The 20,363-nt window shown below is 36.0% G+C and overlaps 1 protein-coding gene across 6 annotated transcripts in view; it reads right to left on the reverse strand.

Moving 5' to 3' along the window:
* The window catches only part of ZC3H13 (zinc finger CCCH-type containing 13), a 49,061-nt gene that overhangs the window by 18,270 nt on the left and 10,428 nt on the right, over positions 1-20,363 (reverse strand). For 4 of the 6 annotated variants that reach the window (XM_086620474.1, XM_086620463.1, XM_086620469.1 and 1 more), the window contains 9 exons: positions 18,309-18,420; positions 11,499-11,607; positions 9,184-9,323; positions 8,279-8,439; positions 6,768-6,965; positions 5,216-5,389; positions 2,723-3,033; positions 1,229-1,693; positions 59-241 (listed from right to left, as the gene is read on the reverse strand). In XM_086620474.1, the coding sequence (XP_086476600.1) occupies positions 59-241; positions 1,229-1,693; positions 2,723-3,033; positions 5,216-5,389; positions 6,768-6,965; positions 8,279-8,439; positions 9,184-9,323; positions 11,499-11,607; positions 18,309-18,420 (1,853 nt within the window). The remainder of the gene's footprint in view (positions 1-58; positions 242-1,228; positions 1,694-2,722; positions 3,034-5,215; positions 5,390-6,767; positions 6,966-8,278; positions 8,440-9,183; positions 9,324-11,498; positions 11,608-18,308; positions 18,421-20,363) is intronic. The other 2 variants (XM_086620495.1, XM_086620488.1) reach the window with 1 other exon arrangement.

A 20,363-nucleotide genomic window follows, 5' to 3' on the forward strand; every position in this document is an offset into this window, starting at 1 on the left:
ATCACGACACACATACGTTTGACTACATATATATGTTTAAAAATACACATTAAAATACCTCTGTCTCTGTTGTCACGCCTGTCCCGTTCACTATGTCTTCTTTCAAAGGAGGAATCCCTTGCTTGCTCGCGGCTATCATAGCGATCCCGATCAGGGTAGCTACTCCTTGATTCCCAGCTGTCATGGTAGTTTCCACTACTGCTGTGACCATCAACCTGGGATCCTCTAGTCCCCCGACTTCCTAAGAGACGTGTATCAACATAAAAGATGAGTTTCCACACATAAGGAAATCCACTGATATTTTATACCAACTAAAGTAATAACTTCTAGTAAACTTGAACTAACTGTACATGGAAATTGAAATTGTAGCATCAAACTCTACAATTAAAACACGTGAAATTTGAGATGTTGGTTAAATAAAGTTATTCTTTTCGAACTGCAAACTCAAGATTTTCTAAATCACCATATTCTAGTCTGAGCATGAGGTCTCCTGACTAGAAATAAACCAGTCCAAAAGGCAGTTCATATTTGTTCTGAGAAGGATGTAAGCCTGTAGACAGTGCCGCAGGATTAAGCGGAGAAAATAGAGATCATTTTTCCTGTAAAAACTGTATGGCATTTCCCTAATAAAAACATCACAATAAGCCTTAGAAAGCCAGAACATATTTATGACAGATGATCAAAAGGTGATAAGTGAAGCTGTTCTACAAAGTGCATCTGACTTAAAAATACTGCCAAAGGTTAAAATCCCACTTTTTTTTTTTTGGTCAATCAAGAAGGGGTGGGGAGAGGTGGGGGTGTGTGAAAGACGGTTTTCAAGTACCCAAGACATGCAGCTGCTTTTGAGAGAACACAAAAACCTGCTGCCCAGTACTTTGAGACACACTGCCCGCTATGAGTCTTCCACTACACATCAGGCTCTTACTTGTGTTTGTAGCCCATGGGAAAATCTAGGGTTGCTGAAACATTAACAGAGCGGTGCAAGGGTTAGGGTTTGTTTTAATATGGTATGGTAGAATACCAACGTTATGCCACTTTAAACAATGGAGAACACAGAAGCACTATAAATTTAAGCAACTGTTCTAATTTAATGACAGTAGAATTGAAGATAGCTTTAAAAGCGTGAACTATTGACAACACTTCCATATCAAATATCAAGATAATATGAATGTCAATATTCAATCTCCAATGATAAGGACAGTTATTAATTTTTTAAAGCAAGCAATACCCTTGTCAGATAATTCTGGACCTCTGCCTCGACTTCTGCCAGTTCTATCACTTCTGCTCTCATTTCTGGAGTCACTTCTGGAGTCATTCCTTGTTTCAGCACGAGAGCTCTCCTCTCTGCCATGGGATCTTCCATAGCTGCGCGAGTCCTCCTGGTACTGGTCATCCTTTTTATGGGCATCACGACTCTCCCTGTCTCTGTAGTCATGGGAATCACGTGTGGAACGTGAGTCTCTCTGGTCACGACTATCTTTGGTATCTCTGCTATAATCCCTCGTATCTCTGGAGTCTCGAGTGTCTCTGGATTCCCTTGGCTCCCTCCGATCTCTGTTGTCTCTTGTCTCCCTCCGATCTCTTCCATCACGAGATTCTCTGTCATCTCTGTGATCCCTGGAGGTACTCTGCTCCTGGTCATAATCACGATCATCTCTTGTTTCTCTTTCTTTTTCCCTTTTCCCTCTGGTTTCTGTAAAATGTTGAAAAGAATGTTATATACCTAGCTTAATCAGAGCAAGCAAAACTTTAGCACACAAATAACACTAAAATAATACAGTCAAAATATACTTCTGACATACACACGGAAAATCTGAATTAATATGTAAATAGGAGAAGATCATGTTGGGTATCTACCTATACATTCAGTAAGCTTTGAAGATCTTTTTGCAAATTTGAAATATTTACCTGCTTAAAAGAGAATAAGTATAATAAAAATAAATTTCAAACCTATTAGAGAGCAAGCACACTGCAATTTTAATGTCGGATCATTTCACCTCCAATTAGATTCCTGTTTTTCCTTCACACATGTATTTTCAGGAAATTGGTGCTATATTGAGACCACTTGCTTTTAAGATCTAAATGTCCTGCTAAAATCTTTTTCTTTTATTTTTTTTTTCCTTTTTTTTTTCCCTTTTGTTTTTTAGAGGTAAGTCTAAAAAAAAGCTGACATACACACTCTTTGTAATCTATCTCTGGAGAGAAAGTGTTTGCCCATCACAAATTGCTCAACCAGCTTTACAGATTTCCAGAGGGAATGACTGTTTCTTTGCACACACTTACTTAACGTCAATTAAAAAGACAATGGAGAGAGCAATCAGTGAGGACTGGATTAGCATTTGGGCACCTTGCAGAAAACAGCAATAGTTACTTAAAAGTATCCTGCTGTCAACTCAGTTGATCCACTAGAACAGGCCTGATACAAGAGAAGATCACTTACCTATCATGCCACCATTGCATTACAAAAGAAACACCTGACAGATGCCTACAGGATCTCTACTCTCAGCTGAGCCTACATAAGCTGTCCTATCAAGAACAGGTTATTCCACAGTCCCTGAAAACAGCACCACTAACACAGGAACGATAATACAGATGTCTGCCAGTATTTTCTTCACCCCATAGCCATTGGGATAGGTGCAAATGACACAACTTGCAAATTAGGTTTCAAAATGCAACTTCCAAGCAAATACAAATTAATCTTAAGTGCTATTTTTATTCATACCATCCCGCCTCTCATGGCGCCTATCATGAGACTGTGAAGTCCGATCACGATCATGCCTTCCCTTTTCTCTTCCAGGAGATCGGTGTCTTGAAGGGCTTCGCTTCCTCTGAGGAGAAGAGGAAGAGTGTGGGGGATAGGGAGAAGACGATCGCCTTGCAGGCGGCGAAGTTGTCCTTTGATAGGATGGAGAAGGAGTTCTTTTGCGGTGTGGGGAAGGAGAATGTCTTTGAACAGAGGAGCCTGACTGTGATGAAGAGGAGTGATGTCTGGAGGATATGGGAGAATGATGCTGCCCTGATGGGGAAGCAGACCTGTAAGGAAGAGTTAGAACAGGCACACATGTAATAACTTTATGTGAAAGGTTGTTATCGTATCCTACAAAAAAAAAGATAAAAATAATTTGTGCATTCTCTACCCCATCTGCTGAAAGCAAGTGCTGCTTCTACAAAACATCAAAGTCATCTTCCCTCAAGGATACCAAGGGTATCCTTTCAAAGTACACTTGTTTTTAAATGATTATAGTTTATTTAATATCCAAGAACAAGTTGTCCAACCAAAATTATATTACATAGCTACCAGAATGTTTTCCTGGGTGGAGGGAGGAGTCAGAAAAAAACCATGACCTTTTCCTCCACCCCCAAAACAAGAGCAATTGTTTTCTTCAATATAAGATGCTTTTTGGAGTTCATGGTAAAATTAGGCAGATAACTTTTATGCAGTAATACCCAAAGGGAATTTTTTTCTTTTGTTTCCAACAGCATTCAATTTTTTAGAAAGCAACAGTGTCTCCTCCTTTTGCATTTTTGACTTCTTCCTTTTAAGCACTGATCTCTAAACAAGTTAGGCCTGGATCCTGAAAGCCCATATGCCTGTCTACTTAAAAGTTTAGCAAACAGGAATGTTTACACAAGCAGGAAAAACTTATCTAATAGAATATGAAAAAAGCATATGAAGTGTCTTTCATCTTGGAAATCCCATCACTTAACTAAAGATCATTTACACAACAGTAAACAAATTTCCTCATAATGTTATCTCATACACAGTCCAACATGGACAAACACACACTTTAAGCCTTTTGAGTTCTGTAGTGGGTTTGGTTTTTTTCCTCATATCAGCATCAAAGCAACTTGCAAGTATCTCTTCCTCACAAAACATGCACTGGCCTTAACTTCCAACTCCCTTCCACTTCACAAAATTCCAGAGACTCCAAAGAGAAGAGCAGGAGTGAGAAAAACCACACATGGACAATGCATCTCAAAAAACGCCACTTAAAATTAAGTAATTTAGTTCCAGCTTTTGAATGTCCATATACAACGTTGGTGACTTCAAATAAACATCCAGATCACACAGCTGAAGCTCTCAGTTTCAGGCAATTCAGAAAGGAGGGACTACTTTACCAAAGGCAGTAGTACCTCCCTGTTATCTCCAGTAACAGCCCAGCAGTCAGTAAAGACACAGAGCTCTTGCTCTCCTCAGTGAGATAGTTGGGCTCTGAAGAGAATGAGCTGTGGAATAATTCAGGTTAGCCAGCTTACAGCATGTCATTACACCACCCAAGAGCCAAATTGACAGATGCCCAGCAAATGCTACTCAGCAGTGGATGTCCTGGCTAAAGCTTCTTAAAGACCCAGACTCTGTAGGTAAAAAGATTCTCCCCCCATCAAGAACACAGAGCAATGATTCAGCTTCCAAGGACCAAAGCTTTGGGAATGGAATGCTCAGTGAAATCCCTGGCAACCTCAGGTAGGAACTAAAGTCTGTAAGGAAGTCCTTTTTGGGCAAAAGGCAACACAGTGGAAATCTTCTATTAATATGAGCATTTCATCCTTCCTTCTTGTCAACGTCAGTGACTCAAGAAAATTGCCTTCAGAGCTCCATGGGGTGGTACGCTGATTACCACAGGACCAATCTCACAAAGATGGTGGTTTTTACAGCCAGATTTCACTACAGGAGCAGATATATTCACTAAAGGAAGCGTCTTGACTTGATTGTTGAGGCACTTCAGACTTCTCAATTGAGAGAAGTCAAACAAAATTTTTGCAGGATATGCTGAAATGATACTTGAACTGAATCATTTCATCTCTACTAGAAAATACACCCAGAAAAGTGGCAGAAATAAAGGGGTGAGACAGAAAATAAATAAAACCAAGACTTCTCACGTTTTCTATTTTTAAAAAAGGGGCAAGGTGAGGAAGGAAAAAAAAAGTTCTCAAAGGATCACAGACTATGTCTCATTTCAGACTTCTGCAGTTCCACGTGAAGCCAAAACATTTAAGAGGAACTGACAAATGGAAGCCTGCACCATGACTTGTGTTCTTGGCATGGCAAGTACTCTCAATGTAGTAACTTCGAAGAAAAAAGTCTCAGAGCTCGAGTGTTTGAGGCACACACATACTCACAACAGACACATACAAACAAGTAGTCACACCAACAGAGGAAGTCTCTAAACTGGAACTATTCATGGAAATAAACCACATGCAATTGACCTCCCACCTGCGAGAGGGTGAGAAGTTATGTTTGTGAGTGGCTGACTTGACTGGAGCTCGGGAGGTTTGTCTTCGCCTTGCAGCAGGTGGTGAATACTCCCTGGAAGGGGAAGAATTACTGCCAGAATGATCTGCAGGACTAGGAGAACGCTTCTGCCTATGGGAGCTTTCAGAAGGATCCCTGGGAAACAAACAGCAGCTTGCTTAACAGGCGTAATATGGCATTAGTACATTTCTAAGAAATTACAAACAACTCCAAGACAGAACCTGTGCTTAAAAGATCAAGAACTATCTTACAGAATCATTTGTTCCATCTATAATTTCATATATGAAATTACCTAAAGCTAGCAAAACTCAAGAATGCAAGATATGCACTAAGTTTCTTGCTGATCACTGGACTGTAAAATACAAAACTAGAATACGATAAAACCCAAAATATATTATTGTAATTTATCTAATATTTAATATGGTGATGAAACAGAATTCCTACCAATGGAGAATTATCTTGCTACCCTATTTAAAAATTTCTGTAATGTCGGAACTTTATTTAAGAAGCCTCAAGCTCACAGACATTTTCAAACACTACTCACAGTTGCAAATGAAAGAGATCTGTCAGAACCTTCAACTAGTTCACTTACTGTACATAATGTCGAATCGTCATGATTTCTTTATTTTTATTATTTAGGAAAAAAAAAAGACAAAAATCCAACACTGAAATAAAAGCAATATCTGATTATAATACAACAACAAGCCAAGTACTCTCTTGAACCTTTCAGCACCACCTAGAACGTTCTTTGCTGCTGCTTATGACCTCCTTCCAGTAATGAAGTGTGCAAGCACAAGGGAAATAATATATTTTAAAGTAAAAACAGTGTAATTTATTTAATCAATTGAAAATGCACAATTCAATGGTTTTCCACTCCTTAGTCTTTGCTATGCCAGTTACAAAGTAAACACTCACAAACATGTAGCCTTCAAGGGAATACAGGACTTAAAAATGCAGACTATGTATTTTTCAACTTAAATGGACACCTATGCTTCAGAAAATATCAGGAATAGCCATATTAGTCCACCATTTGAGATAGATATACACATATATGCAAAAGTGAAGTTATTCTAAAATCACAGTAGTCTTTGACTACTTAAAAAATACTTTTCAACTACTGAATATTAGGGAGAGTTTAAATGTGCCATTGCCAATTTAGAAATATATTAGTCTTCTAAGATTTCAGAAAAGCAGGCAAGTGTACAAGTGAACGACTTTGATAAAGACTGCGGCAAATGAATTGCTCCATTTGTGAAGGTTCAACTTCCTGAAACGTAATGAATCTTTCAAAGGGCATTTTACAAACTTACTAGGTTATGTAATTAAACCTGCCAATCTGTTAGTTATAAAGTCTATCAATCCATCCATATCATGCACTTAAAATATTTAATAAGTACTGAAAAGGTTGTTGGCAAAGCAGGTGTAAATCCCTTATTATTCAGTGTTCTATAAAAGACAACTTTAAAAGCATGGTTACATTAATGTTAAAAGCCAGTAATGCAACCCAACTTACCTCTGCTTCTCTTTTTTCTCCTTGTGCCTTTCAAAGTCACGCCCTCTCTCTTTCACCTCCCTTGCCTTGTCTTCTGAACGTTCCTTTGCTTTATGTTTTTCTCTGTGTTTTTTCCCCAGGGGAGTTTCCTCTTGTACTGGAGGAGGAGGACTGGGGGTACGAGGACCTTTCTTTTTACTCTGGTTGCTTTTAGAACTCCTAGAGAAAAATTAACAGGAGGGGGAGGAAATGAAGGACTGCCAACTATTTCAAATAATGATTTCTCAGATGTTGGCAGGAAAGTTATAACATAAAGGCCCTTGAAGCTTTTCGGATGGGATTCACCACTCCACTAGCAAGCAGCGTTCAGTAACTGTACTTGACTGAAGGTTGAATGCAGATGGTAAAAATTCACATTGAGCTCTTCCATTTATAACCTTTATTTCTGAAGCAAGTGAACAAAAAATAAGAATTGCTCCTGTTCAGATAGAACGTTTCTGAAGTTAAAATGCCTTTGCATGAACTGCACACATCAGACAACTAGAACTCTATAAAGTATCTTGTCTGTTTAGATTCCCATTTCTGCAATGTAATACCCCAATCCCATACACAGGATCACTTGAACAACTCATGTCTTCGATTTAATGTTGACACAATATAAAGCATCCAAATCTTTTTGAATATGCATCTCACAATATAAACAGTATGTATTTTTCCATATAAATTACCACTGACATAAGCCTTATAAACTAGGTATCACTGCATACTGAATGTCAGTAACACACTAGCCCATGCTGTACATTCTCATAGCAGAAACAACATTGTTTTGTCCCTATTTTAAACAGGACTTTTGCTTAGCAAATACAGATATGTCTGCTTACACTGCTGCAGTAATTTCTTTTCCACCCAAAAGCTGCCAATAGTGATTCGAAAGGTCCTGCAGCCAGCAAGAACTTAAAAACAGGTTTACAGATTGACTTTTTGTGGCAAAATGCCCAGTTTGAACTTCCTGCGATTTTCACATATCTTGTCCTTACTTTTTTCCCTTCCCTCTACATCCCCCCTTTCTTTTCCACTCCTGAATTCTGAGAAATTCCCTGCCTTGAAAGTCAAACGTTATTTCCTGAGCAGCGACATGCAATACCAACAGAATGTGTGGTTGGTCAAATTTTAAATGTTTCACTTCAGTCTACAGAAGCTACTTCACAGGCTGCAGCATCTCAAATAAAACTGCTTTCCAATTTCTAATGGTTTTTATTTCCTCATCATCTCCTAGAGACTACGGACATTCAAAGAGAAAAGACCCGCTTGTAAAACATGAAAGTAATCAACTGACAGCTATGTGCACATAACCATTTTCTGCCCAAGATGATTCACAGTGCACAATTTAGAGATGTCCCCCTAAAGTTATACAATCAACAGTCTTAAAAGCAAGGAAGATTACAAAACGTATTAATTATGAAAACCTCAGTAATAAAAATCTGCATGGTTGTGTGTTCTCATTTTCTTGCAAGATGCATCTACATACTGACCTCTGCTGATCCAAAAGTGGGGAAGATACAGTAGATGCTTTCTTTTCTTTCTTACTAGCCAAAGATGATGATTTGGGACTGGATCTTCGTTTTGGAGATTTGCTAGACTTTCTTGGTGATGGCGACGGTGATAATTTAGATCTAACCAGCTCTGGAGAAATCTTGAGGAAAATAATATATTACAGTTTATAAGATACTGATGCTCAAAAGCTTACCTGTATGCTGATTTAAGTGTCAAATATGCAAATTCAGTAACAGTCTACATCTGAGACCGTAACCATGTACATTTCTACCTCAAATAAAGTAACCATATCGTTTTCAAAAGCACTATAAAAGAAAGCTGACAGGAAAAGAGTGGCGGAAGAGAAGGTGATGCACTCTGTAATACATTACGAAAAACGTAACTAAAAGTTTTAAATCAGTATGTTCCCAGTTAGCACTCAAGTTTGTCTGAAAAAGAAAGACTTCCTTATAGGCTTTTTTTTTTCCAAAACTTCCCAAAATTTTAGGGTTCCTAATACTTACAGCTTTGCCTCTGTCACTCTACTTTGTTACTACAAGACATGTTAGAAAAGGAGCTTGACAAATGCCTTATGTTTTCTTCTACATGTGTTCTCTGTTAAAAGTCTTATTAGTTTTACATGATTAAAGCACATTAAATCCTACTACTTTTAATAGCTGACTTCATAAAGCAGAAAACTTGGTTATGGTGCTGGATGATTGACCAGACACTCACAACTAATATCCAAGTCACGTACTAAGTTACATATGTGCTAGTTATTTACTACTACGTAACACAATAGTGCATTTGTAGCCCAGGAAGCTCAAGTCTTCCAAGAAACTTAGAAGCCTATGAAGTGGCTGATGATCTGGTTTTTTTAATTTCACTTTTATGTAATACAAACCTCTTTTTTAATGACTATTTCCTCTCGTTTCTCCATGTTTTCCTGTTCCAGCTTCATGAGTTCTCTCTGAATCTTTTGGCGCTTCATTTCCAAAGACAGCTCATGATCATAATCATAGTTAACATCTCCATTATCAGAGTCTTTATTTTAAAAAAAGTAAACAGATTAGCAAACAATTACATATGAAATAAATGATAATATTTAGCATACTGGATGCCAAGCATAAATATTTCTGTGACTTTTAAGCACTGCATGAATGGATCAATGAAGCTAAGCCAAATCTCTTCTCCAATTATGTATGTAAACTTGAAATAACTCTAGTTAGTTCCATACAACCTGTAGTTGAACTCTTAAATTTCATTAAAAACCACCTTAACTTCTTTCAGAGACTCGCATCAATGATTAAGCTGAGGTAGCAAGGGAAACCCAGTAAATAATTTATTTATATTTAAGTAACAACAAAAAAAATTAAAAGTGTGTGTCTTCATGAAGATAAAAATATGTAGAGCACTATGCTTAATTGGGAAATCTTACATGAAACTGATTTAAATAGTGATGCATGATATCAGAGGATTTTTAGAGTATCCCACAAATAAATTGATACACTTACTTAATTACATCTACAGATTGATTTTAAAATAAAAGAAGAGGTCTGTATGACCTCTTTCACTGGATAAATGCACACGTCAAGAGTTTATTTCTGTTTTTAAAACATTATTACTGTTTGGTTTTCACATCAGAAAAGGTGCTATTTCTCTCACTCTTTCATTAAGTCAAGGCTAATTAATATCATATGCTTCAAGCCTTGCAACTGAAATCTTACTGAAAATTAAAGCAGTTTTACTCACTCTGTTTACATTTCTTATTTTGTTTACGGCTATTTAAGTCTAATGCTCAAAAAGCACTTTAGGAAAACAACCGTTACAGAAAAGATTACTTCATTACGAAGTCATTAGCTTTCACTCCTCTTCCTACACACAGGAACTAAATAAAAGGTTTTGCAGTGACTAAATTCAATCTACAAATTGCCTTCCTGTGTCATGAATGCATGGGAACAGCTTAGAGAGAGGTGCAGTTCCTAACAGCATAAGTTCTTATCCAGTCACTAGAACTTAACAGACATAATTATGGTCAACATTATTTTGAAAAAAATTATAATTCTCAAGCTGAAAGCCTCAGTGTCTAAGACTTAAGACATTCCTACTATATATTTATATAAAACTTCAGGTTTTTATATTTCAAACTTTTTGACTTAGATTCTATTTCCATGCATACATGTCATAGGTTAATGTTTCTTAAATCATGTCAAAAATAAAATTTAGAAATGAGTGAAAATATATTATGCCTACTTTTCTATTCATGTATTGTGCTTAAGGCACAGAAGAACAGTATTTGCAACATTTATAGCAGGTACCATAGAAAAGCTACCTGCTTAATGAAATTTACAGTGGAGCTCCATCCCACAAACAACTTGTAGTATACTTTATTTCAAATACATTTGTTATATCTGAATTCACACAGAATGGATTAGGATTCTCATCTTCTCTTGCAATATTGTAACTACTTCTGAAACACTGACACTTAAAAAAACTACATAAACACCACAGTTCATTAGAAGCTGCCATAATTTCACTGTCAAGTGAACTTTGTTTCAACAAAAGTGAAACTCAAAAGAGAGGAAGAAACAAAAACAGCCTTTTCCTCAACCGTCCCCATATTCAATGGATGAGTATTATCAATAAGGACAAGAAAATCACCTTTTAACCATTAAAAAACCCAAACGAACCAAACCCAAAAAACCCTCACTGAAAGAAAAACGACTACAGAAGGTAATGCAAGACTCTTACCACTCTTCAAGTGTTTTCAGAATATAAATAGTTCACTGACTGCTACCTTTAGTATGAAGGTTGTTATACTTATTCTAATCGAGCCCTTGTCAATGAGACAGTTCACACTTTTACAAACTATGCAACAAAAACCTGCTGACACTTAAATTCAAAGGAGCTACACTGTCTCCTCAGACTGAACAGTTTCAAAATTACTCGGAGCAGCCTATGGCCAAGTTCTTCGACTGAGGAGTTAAAAAAAAAAAAAGCAAAGAAAAAAGCACATGTCTTTAGAATAAGTTGGGTTTACCACTGTAGCAGTCCAACTCAGATTGCTTCTTTGCTTTCCTCCAAAAATAAACATTAATGGCTACTGCATAAAAGTATTCTGCTTAGAGACCAAATCATTAAGTGTTCTGCTTTACATACAGCCCAGCAATCTTGCAATTCTTTGAGCTGTAGGGGGACCATTAGTTTAATTATACTTACCTTCTCTATTTGTTTCCCAATCCCCATTTTCCTCTTCACTTTCTGGTGTTCTCTCCTTTGTAATTTTGATATCCTCCTTTTCTCTATGTCTTCCTCGTGAAGACTCTTTCTATAAAGGGAAAAATGCTGCATTAGAGTAAACAACTTTATTTTAAAAGAAGCCTGAAGAAGCAGGTATATTTTGCATGGTATTTTGGTTGTTTCTTTTTTATAGTACAAAAAGCATTTTCCCCCTTTAGCCTGTTGAGCAAATACCTTCTTAAATAAGCAGAGACTCCACAGGCAACATGTTCTAATGCAATTTCATATAATCAGTATGCAAATAGCAGATGGGGAAAGAGAAGAAAGGATTCATAAAATACGAAGGTTTAAAGGCAGAGCAAGAATTGAGCACGTATCTGAGAATTAAGTTTAAAACAGGAACCAAAAGAACAGATCAGGTTCTTAAGACCAGAAGCTTAACGAACATTTAAAGAGCATAATTTTAACAGCTTGAGTAAGAGTTCTCAGCTGTAAATAAGAATATTTATATGCAAGGCAGAAGAGCCTCAGAAGCTGAACCATTTCACTCTCCAGAGGATAAAGAGTAGGGGAGGGATAATAAAATAATAATAATAATAATAATAATAATAATAATAATAATAATAATAATAATAATAATAATAATAATAATAATAATAATAATAATAATAATGAGATCCTTGGCTAGCAGAAGGAAGGGGAAAAGAAGTCTAAAGCAACACACTGGAATCAAGTTTTGACAGCTTTATATTTGAACTTTCACTGGCCCTGAGTTCTTAGACAAGCCTAACTATTGCAGTAGCACCTATTTTGCAGGTGGCAGACAGTCCTGCGGATACCTAAGGAAGCCAGAGACTACTCTTACAGGAAAGAAGACAATTTCAAAAGGCAGAAGCTGTGCTGCTCTTCTCCCCCTGCTAAATTCCAGTAATAAAGCTGCAAAGTTGCATCATTGCTTCTGTTGAATTGACATTCTCTAAATAATCTATTTGGGCTCAAGTGGAGTACAGGACAAAGTTTTTTCACTATTTGAAAAAAAAAAGAACATTAAAGCTTAGAAGTATCTCAGGTTAATAAATTAAGCAGGAAACAAGAAACAGCAAATAATTAAAGTCTGTCCCATATCCCTTTTGTTCTCACCTCCCATAGTGCCTTCTTTTGTCTTTTGGGGATTCTTCAGTGTTGATATGTAGGAACCTTTGGTTTTATGCCAAGAAAAGGAGATGCCTGAGAATTTCACTAGCTATTCCTTATTGGGACTTAGATCTTGACTTAATTTAAATCTTTAACATCACCTTAGAAACACAGTAAGGAAAGAATATAACATCGTGGATAGTCACTCCCAAGTGCGGGATAGTCACTCCCAAGTGTGGGATAGTCACTCCCAAGTGAGTAAAACTCAACTATTGCTTTTTGTTCACTAACAATGTTAAAACCTTATCTCTACTTTAATGACATAAATGATGACAGAACAAGTACTGTGTTTATTTTTACCTAGTGAACTAAAATAGATGCTTCAATACACAGTTATCTTCAAGCCTCTCATCTCGATTCATTCAGTATATCATATTCAAAGCCTGAGAAGGTTTGGAAAAAACTGACCAGTTGCTACATAACATGAAGGAACGTCACATTAAAGAACTAAATTGTGCCATGTTTTATTTAAAGCAGCTTGCAGAACAATGAAAACAAGTTGTTTCTTCTCCATTTCATAACAGGATCTGTAAAATGATGCACGAGATCCTAACCTATCAAGTTGTGTTGGTTGGCATCAACTGCAGACAAGCCTACTTCGACGAAGCCATCATTACAACATGTACTAAAGGCATTTCAGTCTCAGAGCAAAAATTATACTACACTCCAAAATAAGTTACTTTAAAAGAAAATTACTCTGATAAGATCTGAAAATCTGTAACTTTATCAACAAGCCTCTCCCACAATCACTCTTTTTTTTCTTAGAGCATCTTAATTTTTCTAGAATGGCCTCCTTGAAAGCTGCAACTGTTCTATTAAACAGTGTACTTCTGCCATATACTCCAACTAATTCCTACAATATAAACAATAAACATGATTTCTTAAATATAAATACTAGTTTCTGTTAATTCAACACTATTTGTTACTATCAAACTGAAATATGCATGCTAAGACATCTTCTATATACCAATTTCAAAATACTTCTCAAAGCCAATTCCCCAAATAATTTATCAGCAAAGAACATGCAAATAAGTCAGAATGTTTCAAGAACAATTTAATAATCCATCTTAAAAATACTACACACCTACATCTCCAAACTTAGTACCAAACACAAGCATCTTGAAACAGCCTGTATTTTCGCCTTTCAGTGGAAAGATTCAGTAGTGGCACAATCATACTTCTACAGAAGAACCAAGAACAAAAGCATCTGTGAATGGATTTTTATTGAATTGCTGAATATAGGGGAAGGGATTAGACAATTTTTATGCAAGCATGCTATTTTACAAGTCAGGACAACTTGATCCAAGCCTGTTCACACACTAAATGACTTCAGTCTAGTTCTCAAGAAGAAAGATTCTGGTAACGTTGCATCTTGAAAAACAAATATCATTTTAGAAATTGAGTATCTCCTCCTGGGGCACACTAATGAAGAATTTAACTTATAATGGTTTAGAAAACATATTTGAATTTTCTCATCAAAGTGTCTTCAATGTATTCCTTCTATTATACTTGTTCCACTTACACAATGCATTTAATTCGCTCATACTATGGGGAGTATATATTTCCTTCATATCCTTATAGACCTTTCTGTACTTCACAAAGGTTTTTTTAATCTCTCCCTTAATAAGCCAAGAATAAAACAAGCCAAGCTCCTCAAGGCCGATAGCATGTCTTTTACTTGTACTTGAAGATGTTGTATTCACTTTAGCCACACGTAAAATATTTCTCTGCAGACCCTGAAAAAATGCCATTTACTAGACAAGAAACAATAAACTTGCCTAATATAATTATTTGCTATGCTGTTTTCAGATCTATGCTCACAAACTATTTACATGTGTGGGATAGATGATTACGGTTTAATGTTGATGTTCAGGAGGAATGCTACTTAAGAAAGGAAAAAAAACCCACACGACATTATGGCTGAATTCTGTGAGATTTTACTTAATGTCTACTTAAGTTGAAGTTCCACACCCTGTAACATATGATCAGCACTCTACAGCACAAGACTTGGTGTCTACTTGAATGAATTTCCCACTACAGCCAGAAGAGTTTGGCCAAGCACAAAAAGGACTCATTCAGCCTGCAAAACATGCTTCTAGCCAAGAAGTGTCATTTTGCCAGCACTGACGGAGGGAACAGTTGTAAGACTCTTACACCTACAATTCTTACAAGGCAGAAGCTTCAGTTTCAGCCTTCTCAGTGCATATATGTGCAGCAGCAGCATGAACTAATTCACAAGCAGAGATTCCTTTACATGTAGAATACTCTATCATGTATTATAGTCAGAGTATTTTGGGCAAGTACAGTACTATTGTGCTCTACGTAATACCTTCATAGTGTAAATTTCTACCACCTTACACAAACATACAAGAAAATGAATCTGAAGTTCTCCCTGAAATGAACAGGTATTGTTTCCATTTCAGAGATAGAAGACAATGCTGACTTCCATTTCCAGCAGAGATAACCAAAAGTCATAGTGACAAAAAGCACAGATATGAAACAAGTGATACACATTCCTTACAAAAAACCTTTCCTAAACATACATTAAGTTCTTCCCACTGTTTCTTCCAAATCACACACACCTCCCAACTTATACTTTAGGTTATACTTCATATACTCCAATGTAACTGTCTTCTCATAATACGGAGAAAAATTCCACATAAAAATTTCCAACTAAATACAATAACAGCAGGAACCTTATCTAATTATTTGGATAGTAACTGATACACTAACATACAGTGCTGAAGTAATTCCAAACATAAATCTGAGAAACACAAGCAACTGAGTTCAATGCAGGTCTCCACGTAACGCAGCATATTGTCTCTGAAAATAATAGTACAAGACATGAAGAAATACTAAGGGATATATTCTACAAGTTGTCCATATAGGACACTAATTCCTAAACACACACAGATTGTACTAGTTATCTTATGTCTCCGAAGAATAAGAAATCTCTTCTCAAAAGATTTCATACTAGTTATACTGTCGCAACTTTTTGTCGAACATACTCAGGTTTTTGACTGCGTCTTCTGGCAATCAGGCAGAATTATCATACATAATGTAAATAGCATTTCCCCTTGCCATTTTCACATTTGCCACTCCTTCTATTGAGATAAAATATGAAGATGACGCACCTAATTTACATTCTCTCAACCATACATTACACACATTTGCCACATGTCCTTTCATCTCTCCAGTCTCTTTCTCACCTCCTTGCCCACTTCAAAAAGACCTTTGACTGTATTTTCTTTCATACAAGTGACCACAATCAAACAGCATTTCAAATAAAACTGGACCATGAATTTCTACAGCATAACATTGATCATTTTCTATTCCATTTTTATATAACTGAGTGTTTGCTTCTGCGACTGTGACTGCACTTTGAGCAGACGGTTTCATTGAGCTGTCCACAATAACTTCTTTTTCTACTGGATGGTTTCAGTTACTTTTAAAATATTCATTCATGATTTTTTGTTTTAAATACTTTCTTCATTGTGCATTACCTTGCACTTGCCAACACCAAGTTTCATCTGCCGATGTACTACCAAAAACTATCTTTCCCCAATCCCTATGGCATTCCTCAGACTTTGGTAATCTCAACTACTGTTTTCTTATCTTCTGCAAAGTTTGACATTTGGGATGTCCAACATTTTTTCCACATTCTTAAAAAAGTTATAGCTCTTTAGATGAAGCACCATAGCATCCTATGTAACTTTATCATTTAAAATTAATCTAAAATTTTCCCCTTAGCTGGCTTCTAAACCTGACAATATTATACCTGCTGTTCTTTTTACTATCGACATGCTTTAAAAGCCTTATTTCAAAATAAGTTATTTAAGGTTTCACCGTATCAGACAGTTCTCTCAGCCACTACTCTCTGTTAAAGTTTCAGGCTAGCAGACTGGTGGAGCACAAATTTTGTCAGTAGGAACAGTGCTGCTCACTCGTTTTTCTTTCTTTTCCTTTTTTAAACACAGTTATGAAACTTTTTATAGAACAAGCTACTTTTTGTTATTTCAAAACAAAGTTAAGACTTCTTATCCAGCTCGTCTGTTATCCCAAAAGCTTTAATAAGAGATGGAAATGTCAGGTATTAGATCTCCACCATAACAGTAGCTCTAACAATGGAGCAAGATTTTTGTTAGCAGTTCAGTTACTTCAGTCTTCTGTTCTTTTAGATATCCTGGTTCTTTGCAAAGCAACTCGTGATGACTGTCCATCTATTTGTTCCAGAATATTTTCTTCGGATAGCCCATATTTTGAGAGTTGCCTCCATGCAACTAGTACAAAAGCTCAGTGGTTTCCTCAGCCTTCTGTTTTATGAGATTCAAGCAGAGTATTTTTTTTTCTCTGCAGCATGCTTATCCTGTAAATAATTCTTTGGTACTTTAATAGATCCACTAATTCTCCAGTTCCTTTTGATTCCTGCTTCCAGTTCACCTTTATTTAGTTGTTTCAGAGTATTTCATTATTACATTAATAGAACACTATAAACAGCAGGGTTAACTAACCAAAAGTAAGAATTACATCAAAATTAGAATTGTACCAGGAGAGAAGAATTTACAGTAAATTTTTAATAACGGTTGGAAAAAACACTTTTCCCACCAACCATGTACTCAATAACTGAACAGTTTATTCAAACTATTAGAAAATAAAAGAAACACATTTAAGTAAAAGAGTAAAAAGGTTGAAAGCTTACACAAATTAACAGCAACTGAAAACATGATTGGAAGGTAAACCATTCTGTTAATTTAATGATAGCAGCTGCTGTTGATTTCTTTACACCTGACATAAAAATTCATTTTACACAGCAAGCAGGAACAGATCAAGAGAAAAAAAAAAAAGAATGGTGTTAATACCTCCAGAAGCAAAACTGATTTTTCACAAATAAAAACTTTTAATCATTATTCATACGAAGATGGTCTTAAAAAACATGACACAGGAATACACTGGTGCTATTGTTACACAGGTGCAGGGCCACACTACCTGCCCCTATTTGTAATATCAGTGCAGGAACGGATAATACAATTTAAATAAGTAACTTCTGGTATTTGAGGGGTATAGGATTGCAGAAAGATGATTAGAAAATGAGAAGGATAATGAATGAATTTGTTGCAAAATCCAAAAGTGAGCAGTTGGGATGACTGATGAGTATGTGAGGAGGAACGTGAAATGAACCAGTACAACAGTAACTGCATGGTCTCATCAAAAGCAAATTTGAGATGAACAACTGGAGTCAAGATGCATGTAAGGAATGGATAGGAGCAAGTGTTAGGGAAAAAAATAGTGGATGATTGGAACAATAGTTAATACACTTTCTTGCCAATAATCAAAGAGTCTGCACTGTTGTTAAATACAGTATTTAGTCTGCAGGATTTATAAAATCTTTGGGAACCAAAAGACCAGAAAGTGCTACAAAGTTGTAAAATAATACAATTGTTAAGACACTTCATAATAAATATGCCACATGCTAAGTACAAAATGATCAGTTCCTTAAAGCATTTTAAATATTACAAGTCGCCACGATCAGGTTTCTAGGACACGCTGCCCAATTGCTACTGAGGGATTCTGGAGTTCTGCAAACTCCATTCTTACCCTAACAGGAGAGGATGATTCCTCTGTACTTCGTTTCTGTGGCTCTGCCTCAACGTCTTGACGTTTATTCTTCATTCTTTCCCGAAGATCTCCAGTGGGTCTTTCTGGTGACCTGCATAACACAGAAACATAATATAACCAGTTCTATGGGATTATTTTTAAAGGAATACAGCGGGCTTTTCTGTTAGTATATACAGAAATATCTAAGCCTCCCACCCAGCAGCCAAGTGGATGAATAAAATATATTCAGTTCTAATGCTTTTAAGCATTCTAAAAAAAAATAAAAAACAAAAAAACAAAACTCTTTCAGAACATCAAGGAAGACTTGACTCTAAGAAGAAAAATTACTTGCATGTATATATGGCATGACTCAGCTACTACTCTGGATCAGCTTCAGGTGATCCTATCCAGAACAAATCTTCTTCTGATCATCATGCAAACATGCTTCACAATCACTACTACCAAGTCTTTGAAGATATTTTTTGCCTTCTCCATATTCTAAGCTGCAACAGTTTTAACATATATATAATATATATTTTTAATCTCTATATATAGATATAAAAATAAAATAATGCAGAGTCAAACTACTGCAGACTAGCAACAATAGTCACACAGAAGCACAACTCTGAATACAGATGAAGTCCACAAGTGGAGATAACTTGACCTAGTTGGCATCCTGCCATGACCTGTGAGACTGCCACACAAAAACCCACTGTTGCAAGACCATGCACCAGAAATTCACTCTTGGAGGCCTCCTCCACTTTTCATCTTGCAGTAACATAATTACTTCATTATTTTATTAAAAAATATTGCATGAACTTTACTAGTCATGCAAATTTAAAATAATTTTTCTATAAAAGGTAGTACTGTGATGTGAGAAGGGCAGGCGAACATCCTACGCTATACAAGACATCTGTATAACTTTGTCTTCTCTTAGCATGGGCTCACAAGTTCATTATCCCTTACAGGTTAAAAGAGAATAACCCTTGCAAATAAACAGCGTCTTAAGCAAAGGGGATGTAGGAGCTGCTTCAAATTATCTTTCAGTTCAAGAAAACAAATTTTCTCTTCATATAAATCCAGCTTGATATTGAGTTTGGTACTTCTGTGATGGCTGTCAGCTGTAATTACAGATACTTCTGTGAAATGGTTGTATGAAAGTACTGGATCTGTATCTATCAGTTTACACTAAAGAATCATAAAGAGATACTCATGCAGCTTTAGTTAATTACAAGAGTTATATATAATATTTTAATAATGAAATTGCATTTGTTTTGTTTTTCAGACAGAATTAGGGTTTCCATTTAGGAAGTATTGTTTCTCCCACCTTTCCTCTGTCACATAATACACAAAGGGTAAACTGTCTGACATTCACAAATTATGCATACAAAAATCTAAATTAATACGATTTCATTTTCAACCTGGGCATACTTAAAAAACAGTAATTGGTTTCCACTGCCTTATTTGCAATGTTATCTATATTTAATTTTTTAAGCTGTGTCACAAGGTTAAACGTCTTAGGATCTAAGAAGAAAAAGACCAGTGACTGCTCTCATTTTAAAATGCATTTAATTCTTCATAAAGTTGTAAATACAGGTCACTAGATCAGAGGAAAGGTACAAAACAGTAGCATGTTGCTTCTTTCAGCACTAAGAGATCAAATAATATCCAGCATACAAATATACACAAGTTATCTTCTTTGCATGCGTTATTATATCATCTTTAAAGTGTCTGCAAAGGTTATGATTCAAGGTATCTTTTTTTTCTCCCCTTTCCCCATCTTAGAAAGATAATTCCTTTACATTACCAAAACATTTTGAAGCATTCCAACCACCAGGTACTTCAACAAATCAACTGTCTTTTAACATTGAAGTGGCAATTAAACATCTTAATTCTTAATAATATTTCAGCCATGGCACAAAGGATTTGGATTTGTGAAACTGAACATTAATTTAAAAAGTAAAGAGGTTATAGATGATGTACTAGGAACATTGTTCCTCCAAGTAACATTGTTCCTCAAGAAGAGTAATTTCAGAAAAAATCCTGGTAGCTGAA

Source organism: Tauraco erythrolophus, chromosome 1, assembly GCF_009769465.1.
Source record: "Tauraco erythrolophus isolate bTauEry1 chromosome 1, bTauEry1.pri, whole genome shotgun sequence".
Classification (NCBI taxonomy): Eukaryota; Metazoa; Chordata; class Aves; order Musophagiformes; family Musophagidae; genus Tauraco; species Tauraco erythrolophus.